The 18489-nt window shown below is 59.0% G+C and overlaps 3 protein-coding genes across 3 annotated transcripts in view; 2 read left to right on the top strand and 1 right to left on the bottom strand.

Moving 5' to 3' along the window:
* LOC120244707 overlaps positions 1-1462 on the bottom strand; it is a 2434-nt gene extending 972 nt beyond the window's left edge. The window contains exons 1-2 of the mRNA XM_039251426.1: positions 1379-1462; positions 945-1073 (exon numbers count right to left, since the gene is read on the bottom strand). Of these exons, the coding sequence (XP_039107357.1) occupies positions 945-1073; positions 1379-1426 (177 nt within the window). The 5' untranslated portion in view covers positions 1427-1462. The remainder of the gene's footprint in view (positions 1-944; positions 1074-1378) is intronic.
* Positions 1463-4506: 3044 nt separating this feature from the next.
* On the top strand, positions 4507-5820 carry LOC120244652 (peptidyl-prolyl cis-trans isomerase A-like). Its single transcript, XM_039251286.1, has 2 exons — positions 4507-4540; positions 5294-5820. Exons 1-2 carry the CDS (start codon positions 4507-4509, stop codon positions 5758-5760), a joined length of 501 nt encoding a protein of 166 aa, XP_039107217.1. The 3' UTR covers positions 5761-5820.
* A 1089-nt stretch (positions 5821-6909) lies between these two features.
* On the top strand, positions 6910-13537 carry SSR2 (signal sequence receptor subunit 2). The gene is made up of 6 exons (XM_039251454.1): positions 6910-6990; positions 7419-7573; positions 8747-8845; positions 9476-9584; positions 11956-12033; positions 13046-13537. Exons 2-6 carry the CDS (start codon positions 7419-7421, stop codon positions 13154-13156), a joined length of 552 nt encoding a protein of 183 aa, XP_039107385.1. The 5' UTR covers positions 6910-6990; the 3' UTR covers positions 13157-13537.
* Positions 13538-18489: the final 4952 nt, after the last annotated feature.

The following is an 18489-nucleotide window of genomic DNA, read 5'->3' as shown; positions in this document are numbered from 1 at the left end:
CCCCGCCCCCACCCCGCCCCCACTTCCCGCTCCCCCCCGCCCCCCCCACGACGGTCCGGGCGTCCCCGCAGGCTTGTTCCGAGCAGGGCTGGCCGGCGGCCTCATCGAAGGGTCCCAGGGCAAGCGCTTTGCTGACGTGCAGACCCGCTTTGGAGGCCGCCTCCAGGCCGCTCTGGACACCCTGGCCGCGTGGGGGGCGGATCTATTATCTTCACTGCGGTGACGGTTTCACTAGCACACGCACGTGTCAACACACCGCACTGCACTTTCCCCACGAGCGACCTGGGGCGCCTGCGCGGCTCCTCCGTCAAGTGCCCCAGTCCTGACTGCGGCGCAGGCCGGGTGTCACCGGCCGGGATCAAGCCCCGCCGCCGGCTCCGCACCCTCCGCCTGCTTGGGGGTCTCCCTCCCTCTCTGCCCTTCTCCCCGCGCGCTCTCTCAAAAATGAACAAACATTTCAATATAAACAATTCGCTGTCTCAATCACCGCCAACGCAGAGCTTAAAACCCTCTCTCGACGGCACCAATAGCTAAGCTGCGACCCTGAGCACAGCCGGCGGCAGGTGAAGGGGGAGAGGAAGCCGGAGGCGGTTCGCGGTGGCGTCTCGGGTCAGACACACAACCAGACTCGATCTCTGCCTCCCACTCATCGGATCTCAGGAGGGTTACTTAACCTGCCTGTGCCTCAGTTTCTTCATCTGCAAAATAGGGGTAACAGCAGTATGTACCTGATAGGGAGGCAGGGCAGTTCTCAGTAAATAGAAACCGTGGTTACTCTTACTGTGGGTGTTTTGTTCTGGAAGGGGTACACTGGAGCCATGTTTAGTAAAGGCGTGAGCTGGAGAGAAGATCTGGAAGGCTGCCGCCAGACCTCCTGGAGGAGGTGGGTGAGGTACACGGGGGGTGCGAGGCCCCAGGGCGGGGGTGCGGGGTGGGGGACTCACGCCGGTCAGCTCCTGGCTCCCTTGGTAGCCCGCATCGTCAGTGAGGCTGTAGACGGACGTCAAGGATACATCACAGGTGTTGAGGGAGGGATTTTCTGCCTCTGCGGCTCCCCAGGCTTCTTTGGTCTCCTGACGGAGAGAAGGGAAGCCGGTTAGGAGGGAAAGGCTCTTGGGGCGCCTGGAGGGCTCTGTCCGTTCGGCTCCGACTCTTGACTTCCGCTCAGGTCATGAAGTCACACTTGGTGAGTTTGAGGCCCGGCATCCGGCTCTGTCCTGACAGCTCAGAGCCAGAATGGGATTCTCTCTCTCTCTCTCTCTGTGCTCCCCGCCCCCCAAATAAATAAATAAGCCTTTTTAAAAGAGGGAGCAACTCCCAGCAAGCAGGATGCGGGGGTCAGCTGTTCTTCCTGCCCGGGCCCCAGCCTGGCCCTTACTTTGAGGCTGGACGATAAAGACTCATTCTCTCTCTTCTTCATGATCATAAAGCTCTGTGATCGCTAATGTGATGAGGCTCTGGCATCTGCTCCCTCCCTCGCCACACACCAGCACTTCTTCAGGGCCCATGTCCTCACAGAAGTGGTTGTCATGGCAATGGGAGGGTGGGGTCCGGGCCGGGGAGTGGGGGGGTCCCGGAGGGCTCCTGGGAGGTGCTGTGAGAGCTCGATCGCTCGCGCACACACGGACCCCTGCTTTGCTTCTCGGCGGGAGGGGCTGGAATTGTCAGTCCCCGGCCCTCACCACGTGAGCACGAGGACCAGGCTTAGGAAGAGAGACCATGATGGGAATAACCCGGAAATAGCACAGAGCCTCAGAGGGGCATAAGATGCAGCTCATGGAGACTCCAGAATCCACCCCGGGCCCCGCGTGTGCTGGAGAGAACTTTAACGAGAAGCAGGAAATAGTCCACCAAAACCTCCGGTGGCCGAGTCCATCTGAGACTTTCAAGGGATCCAAGGACTTAGAAGGGCCCCTTGGTGTCTGTGCCAGGAGCCTGAGCTGTCCGGGCCTCTCTCTCGCCCTCTCTCCTCCCCCTCAAGCGTGATGCTGGAGCACGTGATCCTTCGTAGGATCCTAGAATCTTTCCAAAAGCCATAGAGGGCACTTTGGAGAAAATTGAATACAGACTCTGCGTCAGAAAATAGTCTATTATGCCAGACTTCGTGGGTGTGATATTGTTATTGTGGTTACGGAAGAGAATGTTCTTGTTGTTGACCTGCACTGGGTGCGCCCAGATAGGGGGTCTAAGACACCCTCCAAGATTTCTGCTCAGCCGGCGCCGGCCTGGCTTGCAGAGCCAAGGACTGGCTAGGAAGTGATGCGCTCTGCAGAGCCCAGCCAAGTCCCCGGGGGGCTCTGGGGAGGGCACCATGCCTGGGAGCCTCTGGATAAGGCCAGGGGTGTGGCTCTGCTTCTAGGAACCCACAGCCTTCCAGCCGCCAGCATCCAAAGTCTCAGCAGATGCCAGAGAGGAAAAGTACGGACTCCCAAGCATGGCTGTGCCTCCGGCCTTCTAGAAAATTAGAGACGCCTCTGGAGAAAATGGCTGGGGAGTCCCTACATTAACCGAGATTAAGTCCCTGCTACTCTATAGAAAAGGACTGGAAATAGAAACTCGGTCTGATTACAGAAAAATAAGGTAGTTAACGTTTCTTAGACATCTATATTTGTATCCTGACATTTATACTATTTCAGAATTAGATTTTTTAAATGAGAATATAAGCATGTATTATTTATGTAAATTAAAAATGAATTTATTGGGGTGCCTGGGTGGCTGAGTCCGTTGAGTGACCGACTTTGGCTCAAGTCATGATCTCACGGTTCGTGGGTTTGAGCCCCTCATCGGGCTCTGTGCTGACAGCTCAGAGCCTGGAGCCTGCTTCAGATTCTATGTCTCCCTTTCTCTGCCCCTCCCCTGCTCACACTCTTGTCTCTCTCTCTGAAAATAAATAAAACATTAATAAATGAGTCTATTGCCCGATTCCATTCACATGAGGTACGTAGTCAGATTCACAGAAACAGAAAGCAGAGTAGTGGCCCTCAGGGGCTGGTGGGAGACAGGAATGGGCATTATTGTTAAATGGGTGTAGAATCAGTTCGAGACATTGAAAAATTCTGGAGATGGATGGTAATGTGGTCACATAACAATGTGAATGTTTTTGACGCTACCGGACCATACACTTTAAATGGTTAAAAATGGCAAATTCCATGTTAGGTATATATTTGCCGCAATAAAAATGAACGTAAAAAAAGAAAAATGTTGCAAAATTACTGTAATACCTGTGATTCTGGATGCTTCTTGAAAACTGGCGCGGTTTGCTTACAGGAAGAAGGCCCCTCCGCCAGTTTATACCCATCTGAGGCGCCTGGATTTGGCTGCAAGGCTCTATTTCTGGACGCCTGTCTGGCCACAACCCAGCTTGCTGCTTCCTTCTCAGCTTAGCCACACGCTGTCGTGGTCGCTCTCTTGATAGAGATCCCAAAAGTGGGGTCGGTGGGCAGCTTGGGCAGCTTGGGCTCTTGCACATTGGGAAACAGGGCATGAAACCAGTGACACTCAGCAGACACCAAGGCAGCCTCGCGCCGGCCCTGCACGTCTAATGAGGTTCTACTTAACCCCTTGGCTTGGGCTTCCTTCGAGGGGAGCCGGCAGCAGCTGTATTCTTCCGGAAGTCTTTCAACAGAAACATTTCCCTCAGCAATCGATCGTCAGAGTCTTCTAGTCTTCACCAACCCCTGCCTCGTCTGAGACTTTCCATCCGCAGGGGGATGCATCGGGGGCCCGGGGGGTGGAATGCTCTGTTATCGTTTTCTCTGGTTCTAGAGAAAGAAAGGAAGAAGCGTATATAATTCCAAGGGGTTTGCGAAGCAGAGTCACTGGATGTAGGTCCCTGTGGTGAACAGTGGATGGCAGGTGTCATATTGTCACAGTCGGTTGTCTGTTTCCTTCCCAAATGTCCACAGCCCAAAGCACCAAGAGGCAGGATTTCTGAGGCAGCATCAGCTGCCTTTTTTGAGAACATTATAATTAAAAGAAAGAAAGTATTCATCAAAAAGACACAACGAGGGGCACTTGGGTGGCTCAGTCGGTTAAGCATCTGACTTCAGCTCAGGTCATGACCTCACGGTTCATGGGTTCAAGCCCCGCTTTCGGATCACAGCTCGGAGCCTGGAACCTGCTTCGGATTCTGTGTCTCCCTCTCTCTCTGCCCCTGCCCGCCCTCCCCCCATCTCTCTCTCTCTCTCTCTCAAAAATAAAACATTAAAAAAAAAAAGACACAATGAAGGGAATGAAAGGACAAACCGAGGACTGGAAGCCCCAGCGAGGACAGTGCCATGAACCTGTCCACCCCCCCCCCACCCCTGCAGTTTCTAACTCTTCCACATCAAGTGTGCTTTACGTCTTAGACATGTTTGTTCACCCAGAAACTCGCCTCGGGCTGGTGATCGTACGTAGTTGATAAAAGTGACTTTTTTTGGACTCAATCACTTGCACTGATCAAAAGCCCGAGCGTAAGAGAGAGGACAAGTGGGAGTGGGCTCCGCGGCTGGCGCAGAGAGCGCCATGGCGACAGTGGCGACAGTGACAGCTCTGGACTGTCAGACGAGGGAGTTTAATTCCACGGACAACGGGAAGCCACTGATTTGTTGTTTGTTTCGTTTGTTCGTTTAAGAGTGCTTGACGTTGAATTTGCCTCTCATTGCAGCCATGAGTGCATGTCGCCCCATCACTAGACACCAGACCCTGTCTCTGTGTCTTCCACGATGACTGTCACAGCGCTTGACTGGTGCATGACAGGTGCTCAAGAAATGAGTGCTCAGTAGATCAGTGCACGAGCCAGTCGTTCAGCTGGAGGCGGCAGAGGTAGACGGGGCCACGTGTAAACATGGAGACATTTCTCTTCCGAACCCAGAGTGGCTCTCCGGTAGGTCGTCTAGACCGTGTGTGGGGAAGACGAATTCCTTCCGTGTGGAGCTGGTCTGAGAAACAAGAACATCCACGCTTCACATCTTTCCAATCCTGGAGAAATGCTTGGAAAGGAATAAAAAGTCCCGCAATCAGCAAGTATTTCTTGAGCACCTCCTCCGTGCTAGCGCCGCTGACGGACCTTTGGATAAGTGTACACGGGAGAAACCGCACCTGCGCAGAAGGGTAGCTTTTCCAGTCCAGCAACAATTGGGGGAAGCATCGAACTGGGGTACTGAAAACAGCATGTAGTCTTGGCAAAGCTAAGGGAGGTTACCCAGCGGGGAGGTAAGACTGGGACATGGTCCTGAGATGGGTTGGATTGGATAAGAGAGCAGGTTGGCCTTGCGGACCACACGGCCCTGGCACCGCCCACGCCGCCTAGTCGTGGTCACCCCCACCGTGTTCTTCGACATCGCCATGGACGGCGAGCTGTTTGTAGACAAATTTCCAGAAACAGCAGAGAGCTTTCGTGCTCTGAGCACTGGGGAGAAAGGATTTGGTTACAAAGGTTCCTGCTTTCACAGGATTTTTCCTGGATTTATGTGCCAGGGTGGTGACGTCACACGCCATCACGGCACTGGCGTCAAGTCCCTCTATGGGGAGAAATTTGATGATGAGAATTTCGTCCTGAAGCACACGGGTGGCATCCTGTCCACGGCGAAGGCTGGACGCAACACGAACGGTTCCCAGTTTTTCACCTGCACCGCCAAGCCCGAGTGGTTGGGGGCCAAGCACGCGGCGGATGACAAGGTGAAGGAGGGCATGAACCCCGTGGCGGCCAGGGAGCGCTTTGGGTCCAGGAACCACAAGCCCATCAAGATCACCATTGCTGACTGCAGACAAATCTAATACATTTGACTTGCGTTTTATCTTCACTCCCAGACCATTCCTTCTGTAGCTGGAGAGGCAGCCCCTCGGCCCCATCTGCTCGCATACAATCACTGCTCCCGCTGCAGTTCCGTGGTCCGTGCTTTCCTTCACGCCCCACCCCCCCAGCTGGATTGCAGAGTGACGTTCACGATCATGAAATAAAAGCTAAACACCAACAAAGCAGACTGGAGGGTGTGTGCGGAGAAGTTGTCATCCATTCCCGCAGCCCCCCGTGCTCAGGCACCAGGCTCAGCGGTGGAAACAGACAACCGTCCTCAGGAGCTCGGGTCTGGGAGGCTGAAACAAATACCGGAACCGTGTGCTATTCCACAAGAATGTGAAGTCCCAGAACGTGGAAATCTCTGTCCTGTTTGTCGCCGTGTCGCCGGTACCTAGAACCGTGCAGGCAGGACCCGGGCCTCCACAAACGCACGCCGCCGTGGACAGACAGAACTATAGTAACATTGATAGCAGCCCTGTATTAAGCACAAACTTGTGCCAGACAACGTGCTTAGAGGCTCACACAGCCTTGCTGGACCTCCAGCATCCGGAGAGTGCTGGAATGATCTCATTTCACAGGTCTGAGAACCCAGGCTCTACGGAAATGACGCCGGCCTCCGGGCTGCACCCCGTGAGCGGCCGACACCGAATTCACCGCTGCACAACCCCACAAACACCCTTTTCCGGAACGCTGTCTGGGGGCGTCGTCTGGCAGCTCTTGGAAAAGTGCAGGGCGAGCCCCGAGGCACGGCGGCCACGGCAGGGACACAGCGACGTGCACGGAGCAGGGCCCGAGGGGCCGCGCCCGCGAGGGACGGATCACGGTTCTGGCGCCTCGAAGCTCGGGGCTTGGCGGCTTCCCGGAGGCAGGACCTCGTTTGTCGCCTGGAAGTAGAAAGGATGGCGGTGGCCCCGAGACGAAGAGCTTTCCCCTGGTTGCGAGCTCGCCGGTGCCCCGATCCCGTCCCCGGCGCTGCGCGGCCGCCGGGAACCGGCCGCCGCGACCCCTTGCGGTGCCGAAGCCGGGTTCGCGCCGCGGGCGCGCGCGGGCGCTGCAGAGCCGGGGGCGGGGCCTGGCCGCGAACTACAATTCCCAGCGGACATCGCGCGGAGCAAGACGTTTCCGGTCGAGCTCACTTCCGGCCTCCGGGCTGCTGACGCTCTCTTCCGGTCTTGGTGGCCCCGCGAGAGGCCCGTGGGGTGCGCACGGTGAGCGCCGAGCCCCGGGGGCGCGGAGGCGGGCGTGCGGGCGGACGCGCCGCTCGGCCACGGCGGGCGCGGAATAGGCGCACCGGCGGAAGACGTGTCTTCCCGGCGAGACGGGGCGCACCGAGCGGGTCGGGCCGGAGGGACCCCGAAAGGGATGTGGGCCAAGAGGAGCGGCGCCCCGGGGAGGGTGGTGGGGGGGACCCCTCGAGCGCGCGCCGGGACCCGCGGGGTCGGGTGGAGGAGCGGGGGCTCCCGGCCCGCGGCGGGAAGGGGGCGGACGGGCAGCCTGGCGGCGGGGCCCGCGCTGTGGCCGGTGGGGAAGGGGCTGCGGCCCTGGGGAGCTGCACTTGCCGAGGGGACTCTGCCGGGAAGATCGTGGCGCCCTCACGTGCGTGGGTCGCCCGCCGCCTCGGCGTTTCTCTCCGCAGATGAGGCTGCTGGCGGCCGTGCTGTTGGCTCTGCTTGCGGCCAGCCAGGCGGAGGAAGGAGCCCGGCTTCTGGCCTCCAAATCGCTGCTGAACAGATACGCTGTGGAGGGGCGAGACCTGACCTTACAGTACAACATCTACAATGTTGGCTCGAGGTGAGGGCCCGGGGCGCAGGGGGGTCTTCTCGGGGTTCTCAGGCTTCGCGGCTGGGACCAGAGACCAGCAGAGCGAGCGGATGTTCTCCTGGACCCGCTTTCACCGAAGGTACCGGAGCCATAGGCCGCTTTGTTGAGTCGAGAGAGTTTCTGAGTGAGGAGGGGCAAGAAATAGGGTCAAACCGGGAGAGGAAGATGCGAAGGCAGAAAACACACGATGCTTTGTTACCTGGCGGGTTCCGGGTTCAGCTTCCTTTCGCCCAACACCCTGTAGGCACGTTTGCTCCCTTTGTTTAACTTTATTCGTTGCCGTTGTCTCTTAGTCTTCTTTCCCTCCGTACCTACACACGCAGACACACGGAGATTGGGGCGAGAATGAATTTTGGCCCGTTCCTTCCCAGATATGAGATTATTTGGTGCTTCTTGGCCGTAGTTTCCAGCCCTTGACCGAGATTCTTCAGTGCAAAACAAACCCAGGTTTCAGTGTGATTTCCATCTGTCTTCTGTAGTTCTGATATTTTAGGACAAGCAGGCAGTTTGATTGCAGATCACTTTTTTATTATAGGTTTTTAAAAATGTTTTTATTTATTTTGAGAGAGAGAGAGATGGAGCGTCCCCAGGGTAGAGGCAGACAGAGAATCCCAAGCAGGCTCCATGCTGTCAGTGCAGAGCCCAGTGCAGGCTCGATCCCACGAACCTTGAGATCGTGATCTGAGCCAAAACCAAGAGTTAGTCGCTTAACTGACTGAGCCACCCAGGAGCCCCTGATTGCTTTTTTGTAAGATTTTGTTTTTAAGTAATCTCTCCACCCAAAATGGGGGCTTGAACTCAACCCTGAGATCAAGAGTGTCACGCTCTACCAACTGAGCCAGCCACGTGCCCTAATTATTGATCAGTTTTGTATCCATTATGAACTAACCTCTTTTGTTGGTTTTTGTTTGTTTTTAAATTTTTATTTCTGAGAGAGAGACAGCATGAGCAGGGGAGGGTCAGAGGGAGAGGGAGACACAGAATCTGAAGCAGGCTCCAGGCTCTGAGCTGTCAGCACAGAACCCGACACGGGGCTCAAACCCACAAACCACAGGATCATGGCCTGAGCTGAAGTCGGACGCTTAACCGGCTGAGCCACCCAGGCGCCCCAGTACTAAGCTCTTTTGTCCCTCTGTCTTACAGCGCTGCATTAGACGTGGAGTTATCCGACGACTCCTTCCCTCCCGAGGACTTTGGTATAGTCTCTGGAATGCTCAATGTCAAATGGGACCGAATTGCCCCGTATCCTCTTGACACTGGGTGATGAAAGCTGGAGGCTGGGGAGCGTTGGGGACGACGCGGAGACATAGCCAGCAGAGCAGCGGGGTCCTTTCAAACAGCCTGGCTGTGCGTGGCTTCCCTCCATCACCTCCCTGGATGGGAGGGATAAGGGAAAGTGGTGTGAGTTCGTGTGGACCTGAGGAAGGAGGTTCCTCAAGTCCAGGTTATAAGGCCCCATAACGTCCTATATGGGAAGGTGTAGACACCTAGATTGCCGGCGAGGGTACGAGTTCTCTCCGTGGTTTTTCTGTTCTTGTCCTGTGCTTTCAGCCTTCCGGCATCAGGCCCCGGCAGGCTCTGTGGGCGTGGTCGGCCTCCCATCCGTAGTAAATGCCTCCAGAAGCCTCCATGCCAGGGACATGTGGGCAAGCTGGATGTTGAGTGTGGCCGGGGCCCCTCATGCGTGGCTGGGACGGCTCCACAGGACAGCACGTGTTTTTAGGAAGGGGTCTGCATTGGCGGCATCGCGGGGTGTTGCAGGCGAAGTCACCTCGCGTCGACCGCTCCCTTGGCAAATGGCCGTTTAGTCTGCAGGTGGGAAGGGGGTTACAGCTGCAGCCTCGTCCCTTCCTTCCTTAACCAGCGGGCCAGCGCTAGCAATGTCTCCCACACGGTGGTGCTGCGCCCTCTCAAGGCCGGCTACTTCAACTTCACCTCGGCAACTGTCACCTACCTGGCGCAGGAGGACGGGCCTGTGGTGGTGAGTGGTCCGGGCCGTGGCTGACGCGGCCTAGGTCGACTCCCCTTTGGGAACTCTGGCAGAAAACCTGCAGGGCGTTTCCTCACTAAGTTCCGAGGGAGGTAAGAGGGACCAGAAGCTGGGGTGCCTTGAACTAAGGGGGACTCATCGGTTGAACATCCTTGTGATCTCACGGTTTGTGAGTTCGAGCCTCGCATCGGGCTCTGTGCTGATAGCTCAGAACCTGGAGCTGCTTCAGATTCTGTCTCTCTCCCTCTTCCTCTGACCTTCCCCCACTTGTGCTCGGTTTCTCTCGCTCTTAAAAATAAGTACATACATACCTACACGTTGGCTTCAGTAAGGAACGTATGTTTCAAGTTGTAAAGATTCAGAATAGAGCAGCCGAAGTGGTGGGAGGGGGACCCTGAGCCTTCCCTCCTCTCCGTGCCTCCTGCTTGCCTTCAGCCTGGGATGTGACATTTGCCACCCGGTTGATGGTCACCCTCGCCCTTCCCGTCCATGCTCTGTGCCGCCAGCAGGGCAGTCTTGGTCTCCGCGGTTGGTGGCCCTTTCCCTTGCGTGGTAGGCGCCCGCCGCGTGTGCTCTACGTCTGGCCTTCCGGCATGTTCTGTCACAGAGGCCTTCCTCCCTAGTGAGGCCAAGCCCCTTCCCGGCCCTCTCTCGTTCTTTCTGTTTGTGGTGGTCCCTCTCCCCGACTTGAGCGTCCACTCGCTCCAGGCCCAGCTTTGATCGCAGCCCCTGCTTCTGTGTCCTGCTTCCACGCCCCCTGCCTTTTCCCTACGTGCTCCCTGAGCAGCCGCTCGCCGACCGCACGCACGTCACCTTCCGCAGCTCCCCCAGTCCCGGCCGCTGGAGCAGTGACTGCTGTCTCCGTCCTTACGTGCGGGTCTGAAGCCCCAGCCTCAGCCTCAGTCGTACACCCCTTGAGGCCAGGGACCGCGCTTGGGTTAGATGTCTCTCTGTTTCTCCCGTGTAGTAGGAAATCAGTGGCCACCAATCCTTCAAAGGGTTGAGGAGAAGGTCAGCAGATGTTTATTGAGCCCTGGCAGCGTGCTAAGAGCTGGGGACACCGAGAACATGGGACACCGTCCTGGTCCTCAACGCTTAGGCCTTGAATTCATGAGGGCCTCTGGCGGGACCGTACAAGTGGGCCGTAGGCCACGCGGCGAGTACACGGTGGGGCCGAGACTCAGCGGCGTCAAGTGTGGAACTAAACCCTAACGTTCTCTGAGACTCACTGCACTTTTTCTTTTTTTAATGTTTGTTTATTTCTGAGAGAGAGCGAGAGAGACAGCGTGAGCAGGGGAGGGTCAGAGAGAGAGGGAGACGCAGAATCAGAAACAAGCTCCAGGCTCTGAGCTGTCAGCACAGAGCGCAACGCGGGGCTCGAACCCACGAACCGCGAGATCCTGACCTGAGCCAAAGCCGGACGCTTAACCAACTGAGCCACCCAGGCGCCCCTCTTTTTTAAAAATTTTTTTCATAAACCACGTAGGACCATGTTCTTGTCACTGGAGCGCAGCCCTCACATCCTGTATCCTTTCTGCCTCCAGAGCCCATCGTGGGGCTCCATTTCTGCCTGGTGCTTGATGGGTTAAGATACAGAAGATCAAAGGCTCGACTGCCCCTTAGAGGGTGCTTGTTTGCAGGGCTGGCCTGCTCTCCAGGCAGGAATGCGGGCGGCCCCAGCCCCCCCTCAAGGGCGCCCTTGGGTGGGGCTTTGTGCTCTTCAGAGTCCTTCTTATTTCATCTGAGCCTCATGTCATTTGTGAGTATGGAAGAGTCTTTCCACTTGAGGGGTGGGGGGAGTGATTGCCAAGGGCAAGTCATTCCATCACACACCTCACCCTGCGGAGGCCACTCTCTTCGGAGCCCAGGGCGCACAAGGAAGGAGGGTCACTTCGATCGCGGCTGCACACCTGCCTTGTTTATGAGAAGCCCCTGGCGAGGCTCCTGGCTCCTGGCTCCTCTTGGCGAAGCGCTGAGAATCCTCTTACTCCCTCCATTTCAGGAGCTGGTCTACATCTTCTTGACGCTCTCTTTTTTTTTTAATTTTTTTTTTCAATATTTTATTTATTTCTGAGAGAGAGAGTGTGAGCAAGGGAGGGTCAGAGAGAGAGGGAGACACAGAGTCATAAGCAGGCTCCAGGCACTGAGCTGTCAGCACAGAGCCCGATGCGGGGCTCGAACCCACAAACTGTGAGATCATGACTTGAGCTGAAGTCAGACGCATAACTGACTGAGCCCCCCAGGCGCCCCGACACTCTTGAGCCTTGGCGAGCCAGGAGGCTCCGCTGAGGGGGCAGCCAGGCCTGCCTTCTCACACGACAGGGACCGGATCTGCCCTGATGGCCCTCTCTTCTCCTTGCAGGTTGGCTTCACCAGCGCCCCCGGGCAGGGCGGCATCCTGGCCCAGCGGGAGTTTGATAGGAGATTCTCCCCCCACTTTGTAAGCCCCACGGCGCCCCTGTCCCTTACTGTCCCCTGGGGGAAGGGTGCCCTCTCGGTGCTGGGACCTGTTGGTGTCCTTAGGAGATTTGTTCAGTTTGTGGGGCCTCGTCATACCTGTGGTTTCTGGGGTGTGACAGCAGCCGGCAGACGTCCTCTGTCCCCGTGGCGTCAGCAAGGAGATCCCAGTGGCCAGAGCCACACACCCGCCCTTTCTCTGTACTCAGCCTCAAGCCAAGTTCCGTCTTGGGGCCCTGGGTCTCTTTGGAGGCTAAGAATATCTTAAATTCAGAGAGTCGCAGGGCGCTGGGCCAGCCCATGGGTGCTGCTGGGGGCTGGTCTCTGAGAAGGTTCTTTGAAGGTTCACCTGAACTGGCAACTGAGGAAATTCACATTGCCTTCTATTCGTGAATAGTCACGAAGCTCCTAATTATGTGCTCCGTTCTGGGCTTTGCTTTGGGAAGACAGATGACAGAGACACACACTCGTCTCAGGGGAGTAGAGGGCACGTGGAGGACTCGGGACAAGTCAGCAGAGAGAAGCGGGCCGGGACCCAGACCGCAGACGGTAACGGAGCCCGCAGCAGGAGCATCTGACTAGTCTTCGGGAGTCGGGGTGGGGTTTTGGGGGGAGGTGGCGTTCGACCAGCCAGAGGAGGTAGCGAAGGGCAGGCATCTTGGGTAGGGGGAGTAGCTCGAGGCTTCGCCAGGCTGGAGAGCAGAAGGCCAGGTAGGGGAGAGGAAGAGGGGCCTGGAGGTGTGGGCCGGGCAGCTGGTGTAGGGCTGGGCCTCGCCCCCTTGAGATGGTCTGGGAGAGAAGCCTCTCTTCAGCCTGGGTCAGGTCAGGGGAGGCCTTGGGCTCCACAGCTTGGAAGACACGGTGGCCCTGTGGTCAGAGGAGCCTTTCCACTGAGGTTCTGCCGAAAATGTAGGGGGGGAGTCGCTCGCCCCCCCCTTCCCTTCCCGGCCCTCTTGTGCCCTGACTTCTGTGCCCACCCGTGTTGTCCTCCACAGCTGGACTGGGCGGCCTTCGGGGTCATGACCCTCCCCTCCATCGGTGTGCCGCTGCTGCTCTGGTACTCCAGCAAGAGGAAGTACGACACCCCCAGGGCCAAGAAGAACTGAGCTCGGGCGGCCATGGCCCTTCCTCCCCAGGAGACCCAGGTGCGGATCTCGGGTGCGGCGTCTGCTCCCCTCGCCCCGGCCACCCCTCCCGGATCCCGCCTGCTCTCCAGCAGAGTGAAGGGCCCGGGCCGCGCTTCCATCCTGAAGCCATACCCACAGGAACGCCTTCAGCAGTGAGCCTCGAGGGCCCTCGGTGCCCACCGCCGAGCGCAGGGAGGACCCTGAGGGGTCCAGCAGGGGCCTGACGCTGCCCCCACCCCCGCCCTCCCCTTCCAGAAGAGGCTTGGAGACGATGTGAAGGCCGAAGGACTCTTGGAGGCTTGCCCGGTCTCTGTTCCAGGTCAGGGACCCGCGGTTTTCTAATAAAAACGGATGCCACACCGCCGTGTCTGCTTTCCCGTCACCGGGGTGAGCTCGGACCCTGGGTGCCCCCGCCTCCTTGCTGGGGGGGCCGTGGTCCTGCTACCATGGGGGGATGTCTGTTCCCTTCGGACACCTTTGCTTTCATCCCCTGCTTCCGTCTTCACCCTCACCAGGCACCACGTGCCGCCCTGAACCTCCCCTGCCCGTGAGCTCCTGTCCGCGGCCGGAGCACAGGGGAGTGGAAGGGCCGTCTGCACACCGGCAGCTGTTCTCCGTCCCCAGATGGCGTTCTGGTCTCAGTTATTCACTGACCAGTCTCAGAAAAGGTCTTTTAATGCCTGGTTCTAGTCCTTTCTTTGTTTAAGAACTAGCTTGCTTTTTCTGTTTAATTAAGCAATCTGCACCCAATGTGTGTCTTCACCTTGGGACCCTGAGATCAAGAGCCACATGTTCTACCGAGTTAGCCATCCGGGCACCCCAAGAACTAGCTTTTCTTTCTTTTTTTTTTTTTAATGTTTTATTTATTTCTGAGAGAGAGAGAAAGAGAGAGAGCGTGAGCAGGGGAGGGTCAAAGAGAGAGGGAGACACAGAATCCGAAGCAGCTCCAGGCTCTGAGCTGTCAGCACAGAGCTCGACGCGGGGCTTGAACCCACGAACCGTGAGATCATGATCTGAGCCGAAGTCGGACACTAAACGACTGAGCCCCCAGGTACCCCGAGAACTAGCTTTTCTTAACTGGAAGTCAGACGGCGGAGCGGCAGCCCTGAGGTGCGCCCGAGGCACGGCCCGTGGAAGGCCGGGGCCCTGCTGCAGCAGGCGGCGCGGGGAGAAGCCGCTGTGCGCGCACTCGGGCCACGCCAGGAATGCCGTGGGCCGAGAACAGCCTCCCGGGCGCCAGGGAGACCCAGCAAACACCCGCTTTGTTCCTGCCGCCCTTTCCCAGTTCAGTTCTGGGGGGGGGGGGACCTTCCCCGGCCTGCGCTCCTGCTCTCCTGCGTTCAGCGGGCTCTGGGGCCCCAGGAAGGATGAAAAGGACGTGGAGGCAGCGGGAGGCTCCAGACGGGGTAGCCCTCCAGCAGCTCCCCTCCCTGCTGCAGGGGCTGCGGCTCGGATCCCCCGGGACCCCCCAGGTCAGAGGGCGAGGAGGCTAGCCTTGCTTTTGTTCATTGTGTCCCCCTGGGGAGACCTGGGACTCGCTCAGGAGAGAGGGGAGACGCTTGGGGCGAGGACGCGGGAGGGAAGAAGAGGGGCTGGGTGGCCGGGCCCCCTGCCCCTGGGGGCGGCACCGCTTTCCGCCCTGTGGTCGGAGGAGCCCGCCGGCAGGGGGAGCGGTGTGGGACCGGAGGCCCAAGTCTGGAAGGCGCCGCGGGAGACTTCACCGGACGCAGGAGGTACTGGCCCCCCGGAGGCCGGGCCGTCGTTCTGCGGAGCCCCGCACTCCAGGCCCCCGTGGAGAAGGAGGCTGGGGGGCGGGGGGTACCCGGGTCCGAACCAGATGACAAGAGAAGCATTGTGAAGGCAGTTAGTGTCGCCAGCACCTTGAACCGAGGCCAGAGCCAGACACTTCATCTGGAGAGATCAGGTTCTCTGGAGTCAGGACGGAATGGGAGCCTCCTGTAAGCGGTGGAATGTTGGAGAAAACCAGAGCCTCTGAGACCTACAGAGACTTAGCTGGACTTTAGGATTGAGCCCCTCTGAGCTTGAGGAAATGGAATGGGAGATGAGTAGCAGACAGCACCCCCATGGAGACCACGGAGGGAGGCGCGACCCTGGCCTGCGCCCGCATTTGCAGGGGAGAGGGAGAGGAAGCACATCTTCCCTGAAGACTGGGCACCAGCCGGAGGGGCTCCTCCCGAAAAGGCAACACAGATAGCGACCCAGCTGTCAGCGTGTTCCAGATCCTCCCCACCCCTGGAGACCCGCCCTCTGTCTGCCCCTGGCGTCGTGCGGCGGACCTCCGGCTGGCACCGGCCCACCCGCTCGCCCCGCCCTGGCGTCCTGAGGAGCCAGGTGCCCAGATTTCCACCCACGTTACACACTAGGCTCGGGATTCCAGCTGAAGAAGGCCCGCGGGGAGCGGGTGTAAGAATGTCCGAGAGGCTGGGGGTAACGGCGGTCCTGAGACAGGATGGGTGTGTCCAGGCCTCGCCCCTGGGAGCCGGCGGCAGCCCCCGGCCTCCGGGGCTCCTGGGACAGCCAGCACTCCTCGGAGTCTGTGTCCTCCTGATGTCACAGATGTTCACTTAGAGGACCCCGGGGACCCCCAGGACCCCGCGCCAGTAAAATGAGGCCGCATCCCGTCCCCCTGCGGTCCTGTGGTTTGGGCCCAGCCCGGAGGACAGGGTGTGGGACTCCAGGCGCCAGGCAGCGGCCGCCATCCTCTCGTCTAGAGGGAGAAGCTGAGAGCCGGGACCCACTGACTGGATCCCCTAAGTAATCCCCTCGTTTCATAAATCAGGGAGGATGTGGGCGCGGCCCCCACGGCAGGAGGCAGCTAGCGCGACTGAGGTCCCCACTGACCAGGTGAGGACACCAGGGCGACAGGTGGCTCTGCGGCTCTGGATGGTGAGACCTTTCCGGCAGGCCACAGGGCCCAGAGGAGGAGGGCCGGGGGCCATCAGGTGGGGACGTCCCCTGCCCTGGGGAAGGGGTGCGGAGCCCAGCGGGAAGCCAGGCCCTCGTAATCGCCCCTCCCCCGCGGTAACCTGCCTCTTAAAGGCACCAGTGGCAGCGGCAGCGGCAGTTTGGAAGCCAAATTCCAAAGGGGCCAAAGGACCTCCCTGAGGCCGCCAGGCCCCTGCTGTCAAGAAGGTTTGCAGCCGTGGGCCTTCCCCGGGGTGTCCCCGCTCTCCCCTCCTCAGCTCACACCCTCTCACACCCTGCCCCATCCGAGGGAGGGTGAAGGTTCCCGGGACCGGGGGTCTCACAGCGTCCCCCTTCAGGGTGGCCCCAGCTCTGCTTCCCGTACCCGGTTCCACACGAGCCCGAACCCCATGGCCCTGCTTTGTTCTGGGAGCGCCGCGGACCCTCACACCCACGATGGCACCCAAGGGGTTAAACAGGTCTGGGCACAGCAAGGTCTAGGGTGTTTGAAGTAGGGCGGGGAAGGGAAGGGCTGGGGCAGTTGAAGAGGCGGCTGGTCCGGACTGGACTGGAGGCCCCCTGTCTCCTGTGCAAACCTCTGGACCATGAGCAGCGCCCTTAAAAGGACCAAGAGAGGCTCCCCCACTGGGGTGCTGGGCTGGGGTCCCGGAGGCACTCCCTGAAGAGGGGCTCTTCCCTGTCTCGAAGTCACCAGCCGGGAGCAGGAACGGGGCCCCCGTCTCTGGGAGATCTCCCGGGCCTGGTGAGTTCCCCTCTTCCCTCCCCGGGTCCTCACCCCCCGATTGGGGGTCCCTGTGCAGGCAGAGCCCCTCAGGGAGCCTCCACACCCAGGAAGGCGTGGAACCGCGGGGGCCTCTGCCCCGGCCTGCTGCAGTCCGCTCCCGTTTGTAATGAGAGATTATGGGGGGGCACGCGGGTGTGTCGCTCGGGGATCACAAGCACGGCCAGCAGTAATCACACCACTTGTGGGACAGGGGACCAGACCTCCACATACGTCCCTAATCCTGATGGTTGTGTGGGCCCCGCAGACCGTAATCCCTATGCGGACAGTGAGGTTTAGGGGAGTTAACTGACCCAGACAGTTCAGCCAAGTGTGGCACTGAGTCTTCAGACTCAAGTCCGTCTGACACCAGAGTCTATTACGTCATCTTTGCGTCTTCCTCAGGAGGTATGGCAGGCAGGGTGGCTCTTCGAGTCTAAAACCTTGAGAGCTTCATTCATTTAGAGTCCCCTTCCTCTAGGGCCTCACCTAGTTCCCCTCGTCCTTGGGAATGACTTGTGAGATTTAAGGGGCCACCAGTTCACCCCTGAGAGCTGGGGACGCCCAGATTCCAGATCACCCCATCCGCCAGCTGAGGGCTTCCCTCTCTACCTACCACGCTTGATGTCCCCTGAGATCCGAAGGGTTAATTCCCTGGGCCACAGTGGCCAAAGTCTTCTCAGGTGTGTCCCTCTGAACCTCAGACCCTCCCCTGCCCCGCCCTCTGGCATGACGCCCTGAACCCCTGAACGCAGGCCAACAAGCAGACGGGCCGAGCTTCCCCGGGCCCAGCGGGAAGGGAGACGGAGCCCCGGCCGCCAGCTCCAGTCTGCAGACCAGCTAAACAAAAAAAGTGGTCACAAGTGGGAGCCCAGCACAATGCCTGACTGATCTGGGAGCCCGGCATGGGGAGAGGAGGGCCGACCTGGGGCGGGGGGTTGGAGATGACGCCTGAGCGCTGTCTTAAGTAGGAGGAGGTGTGGTCACACTAGCAGCCCAGGGACGCCTGGCTGGCCCCGACTTCCGGAATGAAGTATTAACAATAAAGTCGATAATGCTGCCCTGTGGCTCCTGGAGGCTGGTGCCTGTCAGGCGTCAACCTGGCAGCTGATGTGGGCACACAGGTGGCTTTCGTCCGTCCCGGCCCCTGCCCCACTAAGGGGAGGTCCGCATCCTGTCACTGCATGTGTGCGTAGAACCTTCTGGGTCCTCGTCTCCATGCCTGACACCTGGTAGGTGCTAAAGCAATGTCTGCTGAACGAGTGAAAACCATCTGTATGCACCCGAGGCTTTGTTCTTTGGCATCGTGACCCTACTCCCCGGCCCGACAGGAAGTCAGGGGAGGACAGTGAGCCTCAGGACACCGGGGTTCAGCACAGGGCGCCGCCTCCCGGGCCTCACGCTGAGGCACGGGGCGGCTACAGCCGAGTCCGGTGAGGCGCAGGGTGGTGGCCAGGGCCTTCCCGATCGGAGGCTGACGGAAGCCCCGCTCTGGCCCCGTGTGCCGCACAACCGTTGGATTCATGGTTTACTCTCTCCTGGAGAAGAGGCCGCCAGGCTAAAATTTGAACCATCAAAGGGTTTTCCGTGACCCTGTCCCCGCAGG

This window comes from Hyaena hyaena, unplaced genomic scaffold, assembly GCF_003009895.1.
Source record: "Hyaena hyaena isolate Hyena2069 unplaced genomic scaffold, ASM300989v1 scaffold_385, whole genome shotgun sequence".
NCBI lineage: Eukaryota > Metazoa > Chordata > Mammalia > Carnivora > Hyaenidae > Hyaena > Hyaena hyaena.
The sequence above is the reverse complement of the archived record's forward strand: the minus strand, read 5'-3'. Positions and strand labels throughout refer to the sequence as shown.